This window comes from Mesoplodon bidens, assembly GCF_964165515.1.
Source record: "Mesoplodon bidens genome assembly, chromosome: 1".
NCBI classification, from domain to species: Eukaryota; Metazoa; Chordata; class Mammalia; order Artiodactyla; family Ziphiidae; genus Mesoplodon; species Mesoplodon bidens.
The window spans coordinates 215,681,018-215,702,550 of NC_138176.1; the positions used below are offsets into that span (position 1 = coordinate 215,681,018).

Genomic DNA, 21,533 nt, shown 5'->3' on the forward strand with positions numbered 1-21,533 from the left:
CAGCCAAAAATTTAAACATAAATAAATAAATAAATAAATAATTTTTTTTTTTAATGGGCAAGAGGGATCTTTTTGGAGTGTCAGAAATGTTCGAAAGTTGTATTATGGTGATGGTCGCATGACTCAATAAATATACTAAAAATCACTTGATTGTACACTTAAAACAATCTCTTGGTATTTTACGGTATGTCAATTATATCTCAGTAGAGCTGTTCAAAAATAATCTAGTAAGGTACACAATATAATATGAACAGATCTTAAGTGTACAACTCAGTGAATTTTAACATATGTATACACCCATGTAACTAGTACCCAGATCAAGATACAAAACTTTTTTAGCAGGCCAGAGTTTCCTTGTACCCTTTCCTAATCATAATGCACCATCTTCCTCCACAAGAGTGGTTACCATTAACTTGTTCTATATCATCTTGATTCATTTTGTCTATAGTGAAACTACAATGTTTCTTTTGCTCAACATAATGTCTATAATATTCATCAAGGTTGAAGCTGATAGCAGTAGCTCATTCTTTTTTATTGTTGTGGAGTATTCCATTGTATAAATATTCCACAATTTGTTTGTAAATTCTTCTGTTAAAGAACATTTAGGTTGTTTCCAGTTTGGGGCTATTATGAGTAAAGCTGCAATGAACATTATTTTAGATGTCTGTTGGCAGATGTATGCACTCCTTTTTCTTGGGTACCTAGCTAAGAGTAGAAATGCTGATTCATGAAGAAAGCAAATGTTTAACTTGGGTAAATACTGCCATAAGATTTCCAAACTGTTTAAACAAATTTCCACTCCTACTAACAATGTCTAAAAGTCCCAGCTGTCCCACCTCCTCACCAACAGTTGGTATTGTCAATCTTTCTAATTTTAGCCATTCTGCTAAAATTACATTGTGTACACAGTGTGTAGGAGTATCCTGGCATGGCTCTAATTTGCATTTCCTGGATTAAGAATGAAATTGAGCATATTTGCATATACTTCCTGACCATCTGGTTATCTTCTCTGATGAAGTGCCTGTTCAAGGTTTTTGTCCATTTTTTAACAGGTTGTCTGTCTTTTTTCTTATTGCTTTATAGAAGTTCTTTATTCTAAACACAAATCTTTTGTCAGACATATGTACTACAAATATTGTTCCCCAATCTGTGGCTTGCATTTTCTCTCTCTTAATGGTGCCTTTGATATACAAAAGTCCATAATTTTAATGAAGTCCAATTTATCATTATTTTCTTTCATAGTCTGTATTTTTTATGTTCTGTTTAAGAAATCGTTTGTGTATGCCAAGGTCATGAAGCTATTCTCCTATGTTTTCTCCTAGAAACTTTATTGTACTACCTTTCCCAATTGAGTGTTTGATCACTAATCAAATTAATTTTTGTATATGGAGTCACAGTTCATTTATTTCCCATAAAGATATCCACTTGATACAGTACTGTTTATTGATAAGACTATCTTTTCCCACAGGATTGCAGTAGCATTGTGACCATAAATCAGGTGATTATATCATACATGAGTCTGTTTCTGGACTCTATTGTGTTCCATTGTCCCATTTTTTCCTTGGCAAATGCTACTGACTTAATTACTGAACCTTGATAGTAATCTTGAGCTAGGGAAGATTTTAATGCACAATTTGTTGTAGCACTTTGTGAGCTGTTCTTGTAAGAGAGACAAATGCCAAAAATTAACTATTTCAAGTCCTACATGTCATCAAATACCCATTTTGACGCAGATCATTTTCTTTAATCAGCAAAATGAAAACCTGAATATTTTTCACCACAAAAGGCTTATAAAATCTACAGGATCTCTTTGTGCTAACTGCAGGTAGCTGTTGAAACCCAGAATAAAAATGGCTTACCTGAGTAAGATAAATAGTGTCTTTGAACTTGCGTAATTGATCTGCACTTTGGGGGAGTTTGAAGTGAAGCTCAGCCTGGTGAAGCATTTTATAGTTTCCATCTGTGAAATGTTGTCTATGATGTGCAAATTTGCTTTCGTAAGACCAGTCCTCTTTAGATGAAACCTTTCAAGTAAAGAATAAGAGGTTCAAATTGGGAAGTTAGGAGTGAAACTACTTTTCTCCATACCCCTGACAAACTTGAAAAGTACTACACACTGGAAAAGAGCTCAAGATTTGTTGTGACTCTAACTTCACACATGTTTTTGCCATCATACGTGTTATTAGTGAAAGACTAGCCTTATTCAAACCTAGAAAGTTACATTTTGGTATTGCCATCAAAAGTCTTGTCTCATCAAAACGTTTTTCTTGGGCTTCCCTGGTGGCGCAGTGGTTGAGAGTCCGCCTGCCGATGCAGGGGACACGGGTTCGTGCCCCTATCCCGGAAGATCCCACATGCCACGGAGCGGCTGGGCCCGCGAGCCATGGCCGCGGAGCCTGTGTGTCCGGAGTCTGTGCTCCGCAACGGGAGAGGCCACAGCAGTGAGAGGCCCGCGTACAGCAAAAAAAAAAAAAAAAAAAAAAAAAAAAAAAAAAAAAAAACGTTTTTCTTGTTTTTTTAAATATTTGTTATGTGCATTTTAAAAGGTCATTTTATCGAATTAAATAAACTGTCAAAACTGAATAATGAACTGAAATCAACATTCTTTTAAAACTGTCAATTCTTTAACAGTAATAAAATATCACTAGTAAAATGGTAAATGCTTAGCACTTGCTCATTTGCTTCTCAGTGATTACTAAATATATTTGATATATACACGTTTAATTTTGATATAGTTGAAGATACAAACCAAACAAGATATTTCTTTCCCCTAATAATAAATCTTTTTTTTTAACTAACAGAATCTTTATTTTCCTTTGAGAAGCTATCATCAGGTCAAGTAAAAAATAAAAACAAAAAACAAAAATAAAAATAAATAAATAAATAAAAACAAATACCACACAGGTTAGGTTAGTAGTGTCCCTTCTACAGGAGAAAAAAAAAAAAAGCAATAATTCTGGCTTCTAGGCCCTATGATTTAATGAACTGTTAGCATTTGACAAAGATATAAGACAATTGCTGTCTACATCGGAAAATATCAGAGTTTTAAGCCAAGTTACACAGAGACTTTGAAAAAACATATTCCACTCCACCCTCAAAAAACCCTGAAAATTAGAAAGCTTAGTAATCCCTGTTCATAAAATATGACTTAGAATTCTCAGTAATCATGCAATACACAGACCAATCACCTTAAAAGGAAAAAGTTATTCTTTAGGAATTCATTTATACCAAAATATAAGCAACATACATTAGCCATATTTAATGTGGTAGTTTTTCCAAATCATATTTATTTTTTGAAAATGTTACCACCAGACAGTTTAGAGAACCAATTACTTCTATTATTTATTTGAAACAGAGGTATAGTATTTACAGTCATCTTGTACACATTTGAGATGCGCAAACCTTTACCAATAGTCTTCCCTTCTTTCTATGCTTCTTCCTTTTCAAAATCTGAAACACATCTCCTGGCCCCTCAGCCCTCTGGCTGCTAATAGTTTCAATGTATCCCATAACCATAAACCTGATCTGTGGGCTTCCCTGGTGGCGCAGTGGTTGAGAGTCCGCCTGCCGATGCAGGGGACGCGGGTTCGTGCCCCGGTCTGGGAAGATCCCACATGCCGCGGAGCGGCTGGGCCCGTGAGCCATGGCCGTTGGGCCTGCGCGTCCGGAGCCTGTGCTCCGCAACGGGAGAGGCCACAACAGTGAGAGGCCCGCATACAGCAAAAAAAAAAAAAAAAAAAAAAAAAAAAAAAAAAAAAAAAAAAAAAAAAAAAACCTGATCTGTTATGTGGGAAGCTTTCTACCTTCTGATAGCTATGGTTTGAAATTCTTGTAAATTTCAGCTATAACAATGTTACCAGAAGGAATTAGAAAGTGTCAGATAAGGCTCTAATTGCTTTAAGAATATTAACTCATTTAATCATCATAACAACCCCATGAGTGGGTACTATTATCACCCTATTTTACAGATGAGAAAACCAGGCACAGAAAGGTTAAGTAAGTTGCCCAAGATCCAAAGCTAATTAGTGCAGTCTAGCTTCGTATAAACCATAGAACTAGCATTGCCTATATTAATAGTAACAATAGCTTACATTTTATGGGCTCATCACTATGTGTCAAGAACTGTGCTAAATGTTTCAACGTATTAATTAACTTAATGTTTACACACCATCACATGCACACATGCATACCTGCATGTGCACACACGTACACAAACACTCCTTGAAGTATCTACTACTATTAACCCCAATTTACAGATGAGAACACTGAAATTCAAAAAGAATGAATAATCTTTTCAAGGCAGTATAGCTAGTGTGTGGAAGTTCTAGTATTCAAATCCTGATCTGTTCATTCCAAAACCCAGTCTTTCTATTGCTCTATATTGATGATCACCTGTTGAAAATATGATTATTTTGCGAATAAGTAATGTACCCCAACCAGAGAAAGACATTTTAATATATTTGTTGAATGCATGAAAAAAAAAAGCTCTAAATTAGAATGAAGATTTTACATAATGGTTTTCTTTTCCCAACACCTACTCAAATTCTCACTAAGCAATGTAGTTCGAAAAGAGGCAACAATCAAATCAAGGGTTCATAATAAACAGGACTTATCTTTCCCTATTTTAAAATATAGTGTTTAGTATCTTTGAATGTCATCAGGCATTTCACAAAAACATGGGAATTCCATTATTTTCGAGAGGTGAATAGAAATGCTTATAGATTTTTTTAAAAGGTTTAGCAATTCCTAACACTCATCTTCCTGAAATGTAGTGAAAAGAAAACAGATCAATTCTGGAGTCAGACAATAAGCCTGAATACAGATATGTTACTTACAATCTAGGGACATTGACTGAACTCTCACTACACAGTGCCTTGATTTCCCTCTGGGCCTCAGGGCTGGATTATTGTTAAATGACGTACCTGGTACAGAATATCTGCTCAGTAAATATCTTTGCTTCTTTCATTCCTTCTTTTCCATTCTCAGCACTTGTTCCTACCTGAGTCAGGATACTGAACTGCATCTTCTTTCACTTTGAAACAACAGTGTTCCCAAAAGATTGGGCCCACAATATGGGAGTAATAATAAAACAAGGGGTAGAACTAAGGTTATGGCATTATTTATTAAAGTTAAAAATACAATATAACTTCAATGTAGAAGTATAGTTGTGTTCAGGTGGTGAGATTGAGGAAGATTTTTAAATTCTCTTAAAACATTTTTTGTGGTTACTTCACACAAGTAATGCAGAAGGGGGAAAACTACATGATTATTTCAGTAGATGAAGAAAAAGCATTTGACAAATCTAACACCCTTTTATGATACCAGCAGGCAACAAACTAGGAATAAAAGGGCATCTATGAAAATCCTACAGTTAATATCATACTAAATGATAAAAAGGCTTTTTCCCTAAAAAAAGGAATCTCCCTGAGAAAAGGAGTGAGAAAGGTTATCTGTTCTCACCACTTCTATACTGTACTGGAGGTTCTAACCAGGGCAATTAGGCAAGAAAAGTAAACAAAAGGCAACTAGATTGGAAAGGAAAAAGTAAAGTTACCTCTATCTGCAGATGACATGCTCTTATACATAAAGAATTCACACACACATACCCCAAAAAACAAAAAACCATTAGAGCTAATAAATGAGTTCTACAAGGTTGCAGAATATAAGTTCAATATACAAAAATCAATTGTATATTTAGACACTAGCAATAAACAATCTGAAAATAAAATTAAGAAAATAATTCCATTTACAATAGCACCAAAAAATACTTAGGAATAAATTTAAGCAAAGAAGTACATGACTTATACACTGAAAACTACAAAATAGTACTGAAAGAAATTAAAGATGACATCACATGTTCATGAATCAGAAGACTTAATATTGTTAAGATGGCAATTCTTTGCAAACTGATCTACAGATTCAACACAATCCCCATCAAAATCCCAGCTGACTTTTTTACAGAACCTAACAAGGTGATCCTAAAATTCATATGGAAATGCAAGGCACCCAAAACAGTCAAAACAATCTTGAAAAGAAGAACAAGGTTGGAGAACTGACACTTCCAGCTTTCAAAACTTACTACAACAGTATAATAATGATGACAGTGGATACTAGTATAAAATAGACATACACAATGGAACAGAATTGAGAATCCAGAAATAAACATTAACATTTATGGCCAATTGATTTTTGACAAAAGGGTCAAGAGAATTCAATTAGGGAAAGAATAATGTTTTCAAAAACGGTGTTGGGACAATTGGTTGTCCAAAACTGGACATCTACCTCACATCATACAAAATAATTAACTCAAAATAGACCACGTGAGAGCTAAAACTAAAAGACAGCACAGGAGTAAACTTTTGTGATCTTAAGTTAGGCAATGCCTTCTTAGATACAACACCAAAGTACAAGCAATGAAAGAGGAGATTGATAAGCAGAACTTCAAAATTTTAAATTTTGTGCTTTGGGGACTTCCCTGGTGGCACAGCAGTTAAGACTCCATGCTCGCAATGCAGGGGGCCCAGGTTTGATTCCCTGGTCAGGCAACTAGATCCCACATGCATGCCGCAACTAAGAGTTTCCATGCCACAAATAAGGAGCCCACGTGCCACACTAAGGAGTCTGCCTGCCTCAACTAAGGAGCCCACATGCCGCAACTAAGACCCGCTGCAACCAGATAAATAAATAAATAAATATTTTTAAATAAATAAAGAAAGAAAATTTTGTGCTTTAAATGACACTATCGAGTAAGTAAAAAGACAACACACTAATAGGGAGAAAATGTTTGCAAATCATATAGCTATTAAAAAATTACCATCTATATCATGGACATATAGATGGTATGTTTTTTGTAAGCTCTTACAATAAACTCTTACAACCCAATAATAAAAAGACAATCCAATTAAAAAGTAGGCAAAGGATTTTTGCCTACTTTTTATTTCTCCAGATATTTCTCCAAGGAAGATATATAAAGAGCCAACAAGCACATAAAAAGATGTTCAACATGATAGGCCATCAAATAAATACAAATTTCCTGTAAATGTAAATTTCCAGGGAAATGTAAAAAAAAAACAAAAATGGGGAATAACAAGTGTTGACAAGGATGTGGAGAAATTGAAACCCTCGTGCATTGCTGGTGGGAATGTAAAATGGTGCAGCCACTATGGAAAACAGTTTGGCAATTCCTTGGAATATTAAACATAGAGTCACCATACAACCCAGCAATTCCACTCCTAGGTATATACTTAATAGAATGGAAAACATATGTTCACACAAAAACATGTACACAAATGTTAACAGCAGCATTATTCATAATAGCCAAAAATGGGGAATAACACAAATGTATATTAACTGAAGAACACATAAACAAAATGTGCTTTATCCATTCAATGGAATATTATTCAGCAATATAAAAGAAAGACATACTAATTCATGATACAACATGGATGACCTTTGAGAACTTTATGCTGGGTGAAAGAAGCCAGTCTCAAAAGATCACATATGTTATGATCCCAATTATAAGAAAGGTACAGAACAGGCAAAAATACAGACACACAGAGCAGATTAGTGGTGCCTAGATCTGGGATGGGAGGGACAGAGAGAGCGAGGAGTGACTCCTAATACAGAGGGTACAGAGTTTCTTTAGGTGATGTAAATATTCTAAAATTAGATCATGGTGATGGCTGCACAGCTCTGTGAAAACCATTAAACTGTACACATTAAATGAGTACATTGTATGGCCAGTGAGTTATGTCTCAATAAAGCTGTTAAAAAAAAGAACACAAGTCTGAAACAGAATCCATCTACAAAACGGAATCTTTAGGAATAGAGAAGGTGAAGTGCCATACTGAAAATCAAACACACCAACATGAAGAAAATGGAAGAGGAGGAGGAAGAAGAGGGGAGAAAATAAAAGGAATGATATGACATGATAACATCCGACAAAGGTTTATTTATCACATTCATTTCTCTTATTGTAGCAAACTATCCAGTTCTGAATATCTGTAAGTAATAAAACAGCTGCAGGACACATAGAAAGTAGTAAGTGAGAGTAATTTTCACATGTGATAACAACTCAGCCTTCAGTAATCACTGGCTTCCATTTAATTTTTGAATACTCTTGAAGGAACATAATTAAAAGCAATATAGAAAAGTTATAATCCCCAGAATGAAGACTACAAGAGTTTTAGTACCCCAAAGGTTAAGGATAAAAAGTTCTTTTCTATTATCTTCTTCCTACAATTCCATTTAAATAAGAGGTAGATTTCATTTGACTTTCTGAACCACTGTTAAGGAAGTGGCATACACCCATGGCCTACCATTCTGAATCGCTGGGAAATCAAAGATGGCTTACCTTTTCTAACGTACTGAAGGAAGGCCAGGACTGATGTCCATATTCAGATACAAATCGAGCTTTGGGGAAAATTTTCCAATTCCAGCAATCACCAACATAGTCATAAAAATGTACGTCACCATAATTCGGGTCATATGGGTTTTCAGAGAGCCAGCCTTCTGCAGTGGATTTAGCCCCATTTGTAGGACTGGATGTGATAAAAGGACGAGTCTGGTCTCCCTGAGTTCAGAAATAAAATGGTTTAAAAGATAATCTTCCCACCCAGTACAGTACAGATCACTTAACTTCTTTAAAAGTACTATCAAGTCCCAGAAATGCCAAGTAGCTGATAGAAAAATAACAGAGCCACTTACCTTCTTCTGCATTTGACAACCACCAGCACCTGTCTGCTCTTTGCCAATCCTTCATATCCTTTCCTAATGAACTGTAGCTTATTCCTCACAGCAGCTGTTCCTAATGTTTTTCAATCATGTCTTACCTATACTTGACCTTCTACCATCATGGGTAGTATACAGTCTGGTGCTGAATTTCTCAACCTTGGCACTAGTGACATTTGGGGCCTGATAACTTTTGGTTTTGTGTGTATGCTGGGAGTGGGGGAGGTCCTATACATTCTAAGATATTGAGCAGCATACCTGGCTTCCACCTACTAGATGGCAGTAATACCTACCCACCTCCCATGCCACCCACGAAAAAATGTCTACAGACATTGCCAAATGTCCCCTTGTACCTTGGGAACAAAATCACTTCCACCTGAGAAACAAAGGTCTAATGGTTTAGAATGGGCTATTGAGTCAGAGGAACATGAGTTTGAATCTCAAATTAGAACCTTATTGTTTGGGGACAGGTCTAAGCCTCAGTAGTCTTATCTGTAAAATGGAGATAATAATGGTACTTCCTTCATTGGGCTATTGTAAATGGTTAAAAAAAAAATGTGTGGAAGAGATGGCTAAGTGTCCATCAAAATTCATGTTTCCATTTCTGTCCCTAGAAAGTGGCTTGCTAACTATTTGCATCTCTGTGCAGCCACATTCTCACCCTCTTCCCCAGTTTGCACGCAAAGGCCTAAGAGGTGGTGGGGCTGGAAGATGGAAGGAGCCTGGGTCTCTAAAAGGAGGAGAGCTGCCTGCCCATCAGGAGCAGCCATTGTATAGTGTTACTGAGTAAGAAAGAAACTTTTATTATGTAAACCACTGAAACTCTGTGGTTTCTTTGTTACAGTAGCCAATATATAATTACTTAATCTAGTGTCTAGCACACAGGGAGAACTCAAAATGTTTTAATTATTATTATCTCAATTAATGAACTTACTTCCTATTTCAGTGAGAAGAATCATTCATTTAGCAAGTATCTGTCAAGTGTTTATGGTGGGTCAGGTTTTTCAGCACTGCTGAGAGAGAGAGAGACAGAATCTATGGCATCATCCAGTATTAACGCATCAAATCTCTTTTGAGCATTTACTATGCACCAGGCATACAGTTTCTTCTATACACTGGAGGTTCAGCAGGGAACAAGACAGACATGCCGACTGACCTCTTAAAAGAGCAGACTGAAATCTAGTGGTGGAACCAGATGCTGAGCAAGTAATTGTAAGTGTGATGAATGTTTTAAAGGATAAGTACAGGGCTCCTTGGAAATACAAAACATGTAGAAGGCCAATAAGGCCTCTCTGAGAAATAGATTTTCAGAAAATAATTTTCTCAGCTCTTCTCCATTAGGTCTCACTTTTTCTTGGTATAACCACCCATTTTTTTCTCTTCTCATTCCTTTTCTGTCACAGGGGGAAAAAAACCTTATTCTTTTCCTTCGCCAGAGTCTCTGTCTGTCCTCTGGTCAACCTTTGATTTCATTTTGGAATTAAAGCCAATAAATTAGCCTCCACTCTTTTAGAAATCTCTCCACTGTCCTTTTCCCTTAGCTTAAGGGCTCCCCGCATCCTAATTTTTAAAAAGTCCCTCGATCCCTTGTAGCCCATCAGATTTCTTTACCACCCATTCCTTCCTCAGCCCCTGACACTCAATTCCTGATCATTCCACTCCACTAAAATTGTTTTTGGTTTTGGTTTTTCATAAACTACCCATGGACTTCTACTTCCCAAATAAAGCAAGAATCCCCACACTCTTCCCTCTCTAGTGAGCAATAAATGACCTGTTTACCACCCACAATTTCTGAAGTTCTCCCCATCCCTCACTGCTTGTTCCCTACTCTTTCACATTCCGGTTTCTCCAAACCTTTCTGATAATTCCTTCTCCAGCTCCCGTCTCCGTTCTTAGATGGACGTCACTCTCTCCAGCCCCTCCTGTTCTATACCTTCTCCCAAGTCTGTCCCTCTCACCAATGTTCTGATTACTCCCAAACTGCTTCACCTTCACATTTCTATTTCCAATAACCAGCTCCACATTTCTACCTGGCTTCTCCTGCCCACATCTCAAATCCAATCTTTCAAAGCAGAATTCCTTATTTACTTATCCCAAACTAATTTGACTATGCTTCGTACCTTCATTAAAGGTACCCAAGTAGGAATCATCTTCAATTTCTCCCTCTGTCTCTCTCACCTCCCACACTCAGTTGCTCTGAATCAAATTTTTTTCCATCACCTCATTTCAAGCCCCACTACCTATGACCTATATGACCTTGAGCAATTAATCTTTCTAACCCTCCCACGTCTTCATCTCTAAAATAAAGATATTTCTCACATGCCAGGGTGCTTGTAAAAATTAAGTAAATCCTACAAAGCACCTATATCATTAATATGTTAGTATATTATAATAATCATATTAGTTAATACAATAATTAGTCTATCAATGCCTAGCATATAATATTCCCAATAACTTGGAATTTTTGGTTATTATATCTGTTTTCCTTGCCTAGAATCTCTCACCTCCCTAATTCTTTGCAAGTAATAATACCAGCAAGAGCATGGGTCAGATAAAATTTCTCCCCTCCACCAAAATGTTCACTAGCTTCCGATTGTCTACTGAATGAAACCCAACTCCATAACATGATTCAAAGTCCTTTTAAGATTTGTTTCCAAACTGCCTTTTCTGTCTTTGACTCTCCACACCAATCCATGAGTCCCTTGCTTCAGGCACTGGGCACTGCTTGCTGCTTCCTATATATATACTTGCTTTCACCTCTTTTCACCTTTACTGACATTGTTTTCATGGCCTAAAATACCTACAGAACAATCTTTTGCCTCAAATTCTATTCTGCCTTTAAGGCTTGATTTGAATGTCACCTTTTAATTAAAAGCCTTCCCAGATCCTTCCAGTTAAAATGAATGGCTCTTCCACATAGTTGCCAACACTTTGGAACTACATTTTTCATAGCACTTCTTTCACTCTGCCCTGTAGAGCTGGTATTTCTTTCCTCGTTACCTCCTGAGAGCAGACTATAAGCTCCGTGAGGATAACAGTTTCCCCAGAGCATCGGGAATGAGGCTTTGCTCCTAGTAATACTCAACAAATTTTGGTTGAATTTTAAAATATTGGAAAGCATGGTAAGATTATGGGTAATCAAATTTTAAACAATATTCTATTATAATGGCTTTGAAGTAGAATTGGAGAAGGCTGATCAACTGGCCTTAATCAATCAAGCTTGATTGGTTTCCCTCCATTATTCCAGATTCTTGAATAATTTAGTAAGTTGAGCCAGTCAGTAAAATTACTAATGAGTCTCTGCCTAAAAACGTCCACCCATGATGATGCACTATGATTCCTTTCCATTTTTGTATCATTTCCACTTGAGGCTTGATTTTTAGTCTCAAATCTCACAGATGATTTCTTCCTAGATCATAACCTTAAATGCTTATTTGGACAAAGAGATATGTAAGATAAACCAAGAGACTGACTATTTTTAAAAAGCATGAAGTGCAAAAGAAAACTGATCATTTCATTTAGTGTGTGGATAGATCAATTTATGGTCCTTTTCCTTAAATGCCTTATGCTTTGATATAAATAACAACAATAATGATTATATAGCGCTTAATCCTGTCCATCTTGAAAAAAACTGGCAAACATCAATTACTGCTCACAAAATCATTTTAAAAAACACAGATTCCCTTGGGAAATTCCCTGGCAGTCCAGTGGTTAAGACCCAGTGCTTTCACTGCTGTGGGTCCTGGTTTGATCCTTCGTTGGGGAACTAAGATCCTGCAAACTGCGTGATGCAGCAAAATAAATAAATAAAGCAGTTGTCCTTGTTCAAGATGGCAACATAACTATCTTCACACACAAAAAAGATAGTTAAATAAATTAATTAATTAAAATTAAAAAAATAAAAAACATAGATCCCTTATAAGAAAGGCATCACATTTCCATTTCAAAGATGGATAAGAAGTGATATACAGAAACTAATTTTTATTAGTTCAAAAATGTAGTGTTAAAATTAGAGATTAAAGTTTGAAAGTATCTGAAGACCTATCTTGTTGAGTAAAACCAACAAGGATGATAATGATGATTATCATTAAGTAAAACTCCACTATGTGCCAGAGTCTGTGTAATGCACCTTCATCCTTTATCTCACTTAATCCAAATAACATCTCTTAAGAGTTGTTAACCCTTGGCGAAATGGAGGTTAAGTAATTTGTCCAAGATTATATAGAGAGTAAGTGGCCCAGCCAGGATTTGGAGTCATGAGCTCTTAACCACTAAGCTATGAAACAAAAATCCTCAGATATTAAAATCCAGTTCCGGGGCTTCCCTGGTGGTGCAGTGGTTGAGACTCCTCCTGCCAATGCAGGACCCACGGGTTTGAGCGCTGGTCTGGGAAGATCCCACATGCCACGGAGCAGCTGGCCCCGTGAGCCACAATTACTGAGCCTGCGCGTCTGGAGCCTGTGCCCCGCAACAAGAGAGGCTGCGATAGTGAGAGGCCCGCGCACCGCGATGAGGAGCAGCCCCTACTTGCCACAACTAGAGAAAGCCCTCGCACAGAAGCGAAGACCCAACACAGCCATAAATTAAAAAAAAAAAAAAAAAAAGAGCCGGTGACACGTACGTGCGCCGAGACAGCGTGAATTGGAGGGAAAAAAAAAAAAAAACCTCAATAGGTTACCAGAGTAATTCAAGGTAAACTACAAATAAAGGATAATTGAGACAGCACCCAATTTTTCATTAAAAAAAAATAAAATAAATAAAATAAAATCCAGTTCCTAAATCCATCAGATATGAAAAACATAATACCAACATGGTGAGTAACCAGATTATAAGTGTTCTGTAAATATTAATTAAAGCTTATACCATCACATTTTATGAATAGAAAAATTCTTCATGACACATGACTTAGCATAACAGATAAGCAAAAAATTTGAAACTATGTTTTTCATAAATTCTCACTGAAGTTTCCTCACATAAATGGAATAATGCCATTATCTGGCACATATAAGTGCCAAAATCACATACCATTCTTTTTAAAATATCTCTCTTCAAATTGCTTCAAGGATATACTTCAAATATTTAAAACATCTAATTACAGATACAAAATTGTAAAGATAATTAGATGATTAAATCACATGTTAAACATTAAAGTTTTTAAAAAGTCAGATCTTTTGAAGCCATTACCACAAAAACAAACATGATGCTTCCTCCTCCTGCAAAAGAAATCCAGTTTATATTAAAAGAGTATGTATTCATGTAGTAAATACAAGTATAATATGCCTATTAAACAGATAGTGGTGGAAAGAGAACCACCATAAAGGAAGGGCTCTAAGGTGAAGTTGGCAACAAGCTTTTTCCTATCCCTTTACCTCTATATCACATGCCAAGATATTCATATATGATATATATCAAATTTTACTTTAGCATGTACAATTATAGAATTTTAGAAGTAGTATATCACTCAGACTAAAATTGAAGGAATGGAAAAGGATATTCCATGCAACTGGAACCCCAAAGAAAGCTGGTGTAGCTATACTTATATCAGACAAATAGACTTTAAAATGAAGACTGTAATAAGAGATTTAAAAAAAGGAGTCCCTAACAATAAAGGGGTCAATTCAACAAGAGGATACAACATTTGTAAATATTGATGCACCCAACATAAGAACACCTAAATACATAAAGCAAATATTAACAGACCTAAAGAGAGAAATAGACAGCGATACAAAAATAGTAGGGGATTTTAATACCTCACTTACATCAGTGGATAGATCATCCAGACAGAAAATCAGTAAGGAAACACTGGCCTTAAATAACACATTAGATCAAATAGACTTAACAGATATATATGGAACATTCCATACAAAAGCAACAGAATACACATTCTTCTCAAGTGCACATGGAACATTCTCAAGGCTAGAGCATATGATAGGCCACAAAACGAGATTCAGTAAATTTAAGAAAACTGAAATCATATCAAGCATCTTTTCCAACCACAGTGGAACGAAACTAAAAATCACAGAAATAAAGTGAAAAATTCACAAATATGTGGATTATTAAACCATCTGCTACTAAACAACAAATGGGTCAATGAAGAAAGCAAAAGATAAATCAAAAAATACCTTGAGACAAATGAAAATGGAAACACAGCATACTAAAACTTGTGGGATGCAGGATAAGCAGTTCTAAGAGGGAAGTGCATAGCAATAAATGCCTACATCAAGAAACAAAAAAAATCTCAAATAAATAACCTAACTATACACCTCAAAAACTAGAAAAAGAAGAACAAATGAGGCCCAAAGTTAGTAGAAGGAAAGAAATAACAGATCAGAGTACAAATAAATGAAATAGCGTAAAAAGACAATAGAAAATATCAATGAAATTAAGAGCCGGTTCTTTGAAAAGATAAACAAGGACTTACCTGGTGGCACAGCAGTTAAGAATCTGCCTGCCAATGCAGGGGACATGGGTTCGATCCCTGGTCTGGGAGGATCCCACATGCCACAAAGGAACTGGGCCTATGAGCCACAACTACTGAGCCTGCGCACTAGAGGCCACAAGTCACAACTACTGAAGCCACACGCCCTAGAGCCCATGTGCCGCAACTACTGAGCCAGTGTGCTGCAACTGCTGAGGCCCACGGGCCTGGAGCCCATGCTCTGCAACAAGAGAAGCCACAGCAGTGAGAAGCCTGCACACCGCGACGAGAAGTGGTCCCTGCTTGCCGCAACTGGAGAGGGCCTGCGCACAGCAACAAAGACCCAACGCAGCCAAAAATAAATAAAATTTTTTTAAAAAGATAAATAAAATTGACAAACTTTTAGCTAGACTCACCACGAAAAAGACAGCAGACTCAAGTAAATAAAATCAGAAATGAAAGAGGAGATGTTGCAACTGATACCAAAGAAACACAAAGATCAAAAGAGACTACCATGTACAACTATACACCAACAAATTGGACAAACCAGAAGAAATAGATAAATTCCTGGAAACATACAACCTTCCCAGACTCAATCATGGAGGAATAGAAAATCTAAACAGACCAATTACTACTAAGGAGATTGAATCAGTAATCAAAAACCTCCCAACAAAAAAAAAGTCCAGGACCAGCCAGCTTCACTGGTGAATTCTACCAAACATTCAAAGAAAAATTAATACCAATCTTTCTCAAACTCTTCCAGAAAATAGAAGAGGTGGGAACACTTCCAAACTAATTATATGAGGCCAACATTACCCTGATACCAAAACCAGACAAGGATACCGCAAGAGAAGAAAATTACAGGCCAATATCCCTGATGAACATAGATGCAAAAATCCTCCATAAAATATCTGCAAACCAAATTCAACAATACTTTAAAAGGATCATACACCATGATCAAGTGGGTTTTATTCCAGGGATACAAGAATGGTTCAATATCCACAAATCAATCAACATGATACACCACATTAAAAAAATGAAGAATAAAAGTTATATGGTCATTTCAAAAGATGCAGAAAATACACATGACAAAATACAACATCCATTTACGATAACAACTCTCAACAGGGTGGGTACAGAGAGAACATACCTCAACATAATAAAGGCCATATATGACAAGCCATAGCCAACATCATACTCAAAAGCTCAAAGCTTTTCCTCTAAGATCAGGAACAAGACAAGGTTGCCACTTTTATTCAACAAGTATTGGAAGTCCTAGCTAGGGCAATTAAGCAAGAAAAAGAAATGAAAGAAATCCAAATGGGAAAAGAAGAAGTAAAACCGTCACTATCTGCAGATGACACAATATACAGAGAAAATCCTAAAGATTCCACCAAAAAACTGTTGGAAATAACATACAAATTCAGTAAAGGTGTGGCACACAAAACCAATATACAAAAATCTGTTGTTTCCATACATTAACAATGACCCAGCAAAAAAAAGAAATTAAACAATCCCATTTCCAATTATATAAAAAAGAATAAAACATTTAGGCATAAATTTAACTAATGAGGTAAAAGACCTATACACTGAAAACTGTAAGACACTAATGAAAGACATTTAAGAACACACAAATAAATTGAAAGATATTCCATGTTCATGGATTGAAAAAATAATAATATTGTTAAAGTGTCCATACTACTAAAAGCAATCTAAAAAGATTCAATGAAATCCAATTCAAAATTCCAATGGCATTTTTCACAGAAGTAGAAAAATCAATCCAAAAATTTGTATGGAGATTGGTTCAAGATGGCAGAGTAGAAGGATGTGTGCTTGCTCTCTCTTGCAAGAGCAACAGAGTCACAACTAACTGCTGAACAATCATCCACAGGAAGACACTGGAACTCACCAAAAAAGATACCCCAAATCCAAAGACAAAGGAGAAGCTGCAATGAGATGGTAGGAGAGGTGCTATCACAATAAAATTAAATCCTATAAATGCTGGGTGGGTGACTCACAAACTGGAGAACAATTATACCACAGAAGTCCACCCACTGGATTGAAGGTTCTGAGCCACATGTCAGGCTTCCCAACCTGGGGGCCCGAAAACGGGAGGAGGAATTCCCAGATAATCAGACGTTGAAGGCTAGCAGGATTTGATTGCAGGACTTCAACAGGACGGGGGGAAACAGAGACTCCACTCTTGGAGGGCACACACAAAGTAGTGTGCGCATCGGGACCCAGGGGGAAGGAGGACTGACTCCATAGGAGACTGAACCAGACCTACCTGCTAGTGTTGGAGGGTCACCTGCAGAGGCGGAGGGTGGCTGTGGCTCACTACGGGGACAAGGACACTGGCAGCAGAAGTTCTAGGAAGTACTCCTTGGCGTGAGCCCTCCCGGAGTCCACCATTACGCCACTAAAGAGACGGTAGGGGGCTTCCCTGGTGGCGCAGTGGTTGAGAGTCCACCTGTCGATGCAGGGGACACAGGTTCATGCCCCGGTCTGGGAAGATCCCACATGCCGCGGAGCGGCTAGGCCCATGAGCCAAGGCCGCTGAGCCTGCGCGTCCAGAGCCTGTGCTCCGCAACGGGAGAGGCCACAACAGTGAGAGGCCCGCGTACCACAAAAAAAAAAAAGAGAGAGACAGACTGTAGTCTCCAGTGCTAGGTCGCCTCAGGTCAACCAACCAACAGATAGGGAACCAGTCCCACCCATCAGCAGACAAGCGGATTAAAGTTTTACTGAGCTCTGCCAACCAGGGCAACACCCAACTCTATCCACCACCAGCCCCTCCCATCAGGAAGCTTGCACAAGCCTCTTAGATAGCCTCATCCACCAGAGGGCAGACAGCAGAAGCAAGAAGAACTACAGTCCTGCAGCCTGTGGAACATAAACCACATTCACAGAAAGATAGACAAGATGAAAAGGCAGAGGGCTATGTACCAGATGAAGCAACAAGATAAAGCCCCAGAAAAACAACTAAATGAAGTGGAGATAGGCAACCTTCCAGAAAAAGAATTCAGAATAATGATAGTGAAGATGATCCAGGACCTCGGAAAAAGAATGGAGGCAAAGATCGAGAAGATGCAAGAAATGTTTCACAAAGACTTTGAAGAATTAAAGGACAAACAAACAGAGATGAACAATACAATAACTGAAATGAAAAATATACTAGAAGGAATCTATAGCAGAATAACTGAAGCAGAAGAATGGATAAGTGACCTGGAAGACAGAATGGTGGAATTCACTGCTTTGGAAAAGAATAAAGACAAAAGAATGAAAAGAAATGAAGACAGCCTAAGAGACCTCTGGGAAAACATTTAATACACCAACATTCACATTATAGGGCTCCCAGAAGGAGAAGAGAGAGAGAAAGGACCTGAGAAAATATTTGAAAAGATAATAGTTGAAAACTTCCCTAACATAGGAAAGGAAATAGCCACCCAAGTCCAGGAAGCACAGAGAGTCCCAGCAGGATAAACCCAAGGAGAAACACACCGAGACACATAGTAATCAAACTGACAAAAATTAAAGACAAAGAAAAATTATTAAAAGCAACAAGGGGAAAATGACAAATAATGTACAAGGGAACTCCCATAAGGTTAACAGCTGATTTCTCAGCAGAAACTCTTCAAGCCAGAAGGGAGTGGCACCATATATTTACAGTGATGAAAGGGAAGAACCTACAACCAAGATTACTCTACCCAGCAAGGATCTCATTCAGATTTGATGGAGAAATCAAAACCTTTACAGACAAGCAAAAGCTAAGAGAATTCAGCACCACCAAACCAGTTCAAAAACAAATGCTAAAGGAACTTCACTAAGTGGGAAACACAAGAGAAGAAAAGGACCTACAAAAACAAACACAAAACAATTAAGAAAATGGTAATAGGGACATACATATCGATAATTACCTTAAATGTGAATGGATTAAATGCTCCAACCAAAAGACACGTGCTTGCTGAATGGATACAAAAACAAGACCTATATATATGCTATCTACAAGAGACCCACTTTAGACCTAGGGACACAAACAGACTGAAAGTGGGGGAACAGAAAAAGATAGTCCATGCAAATGGAAATCAAAAGAAAGCTGTAGTAGCAATACTCATATCAGACGAAATAGACTTTAAAATAAAGACTGTAACAAGAGACAAGGAAGGACACTACCTATTGATCAAGGGATCAATCCAAGAAGAAGATATAACAATTATAAATATCTATGCACCCAACATAGGAGCACCTCAATACATAAGGCAAATGCTAACAGTTATAAAAGAGGAAATCGAGAGTAACACAATAATAGTGGGGGACTTTAACACCCCATTTATACCAATGGACAGATCATCAAGACAGAAAATTAATAAGGAAACACAAATTTTAAATGACACTATAGACCAGATAGATTTGATATTTATAGGACATTCCATCCAAAAACAGCAGATTACACTTTCTTCTCAAATGCACACGGAACATTCTACAGGATAGATCACATCTTGGGTCACAAATCAATCCTCGGTAAATTTAAGAAAATTGAAATCATATCAAGCATGTTTTCTGACCACAATGTTAGGAGGTTAGAAATAAATTACAGGGAAAAAAACATAAAGCACACAAACACATGGAAGCTAAACAATACATTACTAAATAATCAAGAGGTCACTGAAGAAATCAAAGAGGAAATCAAAAAATACCTAAAGACAAATGACGACAAAATCACGACGATCCAAAAGCTATGGGATGCAGCAAAAGCAGTTCAAAGAGGGAAGTTTATAGCAATACAATCCTACCTCAAGAAACAAGAAAAATCTCAAATAAACAATCTAACCTTATATATAAAGGAACTGAGAAAAAAGAATAAACAAAACCCAAAAGCTAGTAGAAGGAAAGAAATCATTATGATCAGAGCAGAAATAAATGAAATAGAAACAAAGAAAACAATAGCAAAGATCAATAAAACTAAAAGCTGGTTCTTTGAGAAGATAAACAAAATTGATAAACCTTTAGCCAGACTCATCAAGAAAAAGAGGGAGAAGACTCACATCAATAAAATTAGAAATGAAAAAGGAGAAGTTACAACGGACACTGCAGAAATACAAAGTGTCATAAAAGAATAGTACAAGCAACTCTATGACAATAAAATGGACAACCTGGAAGAAATGGACAAATTCTTAGAAGGATGTAACCTTCCAAGACTGAACCAGGAAGAAACAGAAAATAAGAAAAGACCAATCACAAGTAATGAAATTGAAACTGTGATTTAAAATCTTCCAACAAACGAAAGTCCAGGACCAGATGGCTTCACAGGTGAATTCTATCAAATATTTAGAGAAGAGCTAACACCCATCCTTCTCAAACTCTTCCAAAAAATTGTAGAGGAAGGAAGACTCCCAACCTCATTCTATGAGGCCACCATCACCCTGATACCAAAACCAGACAAAGATACTACAAAAAAAAAAAAAAGAAAATTACAGACCAATATCACTGGTGAATATAGATGCAAAAATCCTCAACAAAATACTAGCAAACAGAATCCAACAACACATTAAAAGGATCACACAGCATGATCAAGTGGGATTTATCCCAGGGATGCAAGGATTCTTCAACATACGCAAATCAATCAGTGTGATACACCATATTAACAAATTAAAGAATAAAAACCATATGATCATCTCAATAGATGCAGAAAAAGCTTTTGACAAAATTCAACACCCATTTATGATAAAACCTCTCCAGAAAGTGGGCATAGAGGGAAGCTACCTCAACATAATAAAGGCCATATACAACAAACCCACAGCAAACATCATTCTCAGTTGTGAAAAGCTGAAAGCATTTCCTCTAAGATCAGGAACGAGACAAGGATGTCCACTCTCACCACTATTATTCAACAACGTTTTGGAAGTCCTAGCCATGGCAATCAGAGAAGAAAAAGAAATAAAAGGAATACAAATTGGAAAAGAAGTAAAACTGTCACTGTTTGCAGATGACATGACACTATACATAGAGAATCCTAAAGATGCCGCCAGAAAACTACTAGAGTTAATCAATGAATTTGGTAAAGTTGCAGGATAGAAAATCTCCTGCATTCCTATACACTAACAACAAAATATCAGAAAGGGAAATTAAGGAAACAATCCCATTCACCATTGCAACAAACAGAATAAAATAACTAGCAATTAAACCTATGTAAGGAGGTAAAGACCTGTACTCAGAAAACTATAAGACACTGATGAAAGAAATCAAAGATGGCACAAACAGATGGAGAGATATACCATGTTCTTGGATTGAAAGAATCGATATTGTGAAAATGACTATACTACCCAAAGCAATCTACAGATTCAGTTCAATCCCTATCAAATTACCAATGGCATTTTTCACAGAA

The 21,533-nt window shown here is 36.9% G+C and overlaps 1 protein-coding gene across 1 annotated transcript in view; it reads right to left on the reverse strand.

Moving 5' to 3' along the window:
* The window catches only part of MANBA (mannosidase beta), a 136,938-nt gene that overhangs the window by 31,381 nt on the left and 84,024 nt on the right, over positions 1 to 21,533 (reverse strand). The window contains exons 12-13 of the mRNA XM_081252712.1: positions 8,354 to 8,572; positions 1,860 to 2,024 (exon numbers count right to left, since the gene is read on the reverse strand). Of these exons, the coding sequence (XP_081108838.1) occupies positions 1,860 to 2,024; positions 8,354 to 8,572 (384 nt within the window). The remainder of the gene's footprint in view (positions 1 to 1,859; positions 2,025 to 8,353; positions 8,573 to 21,533) is intronic.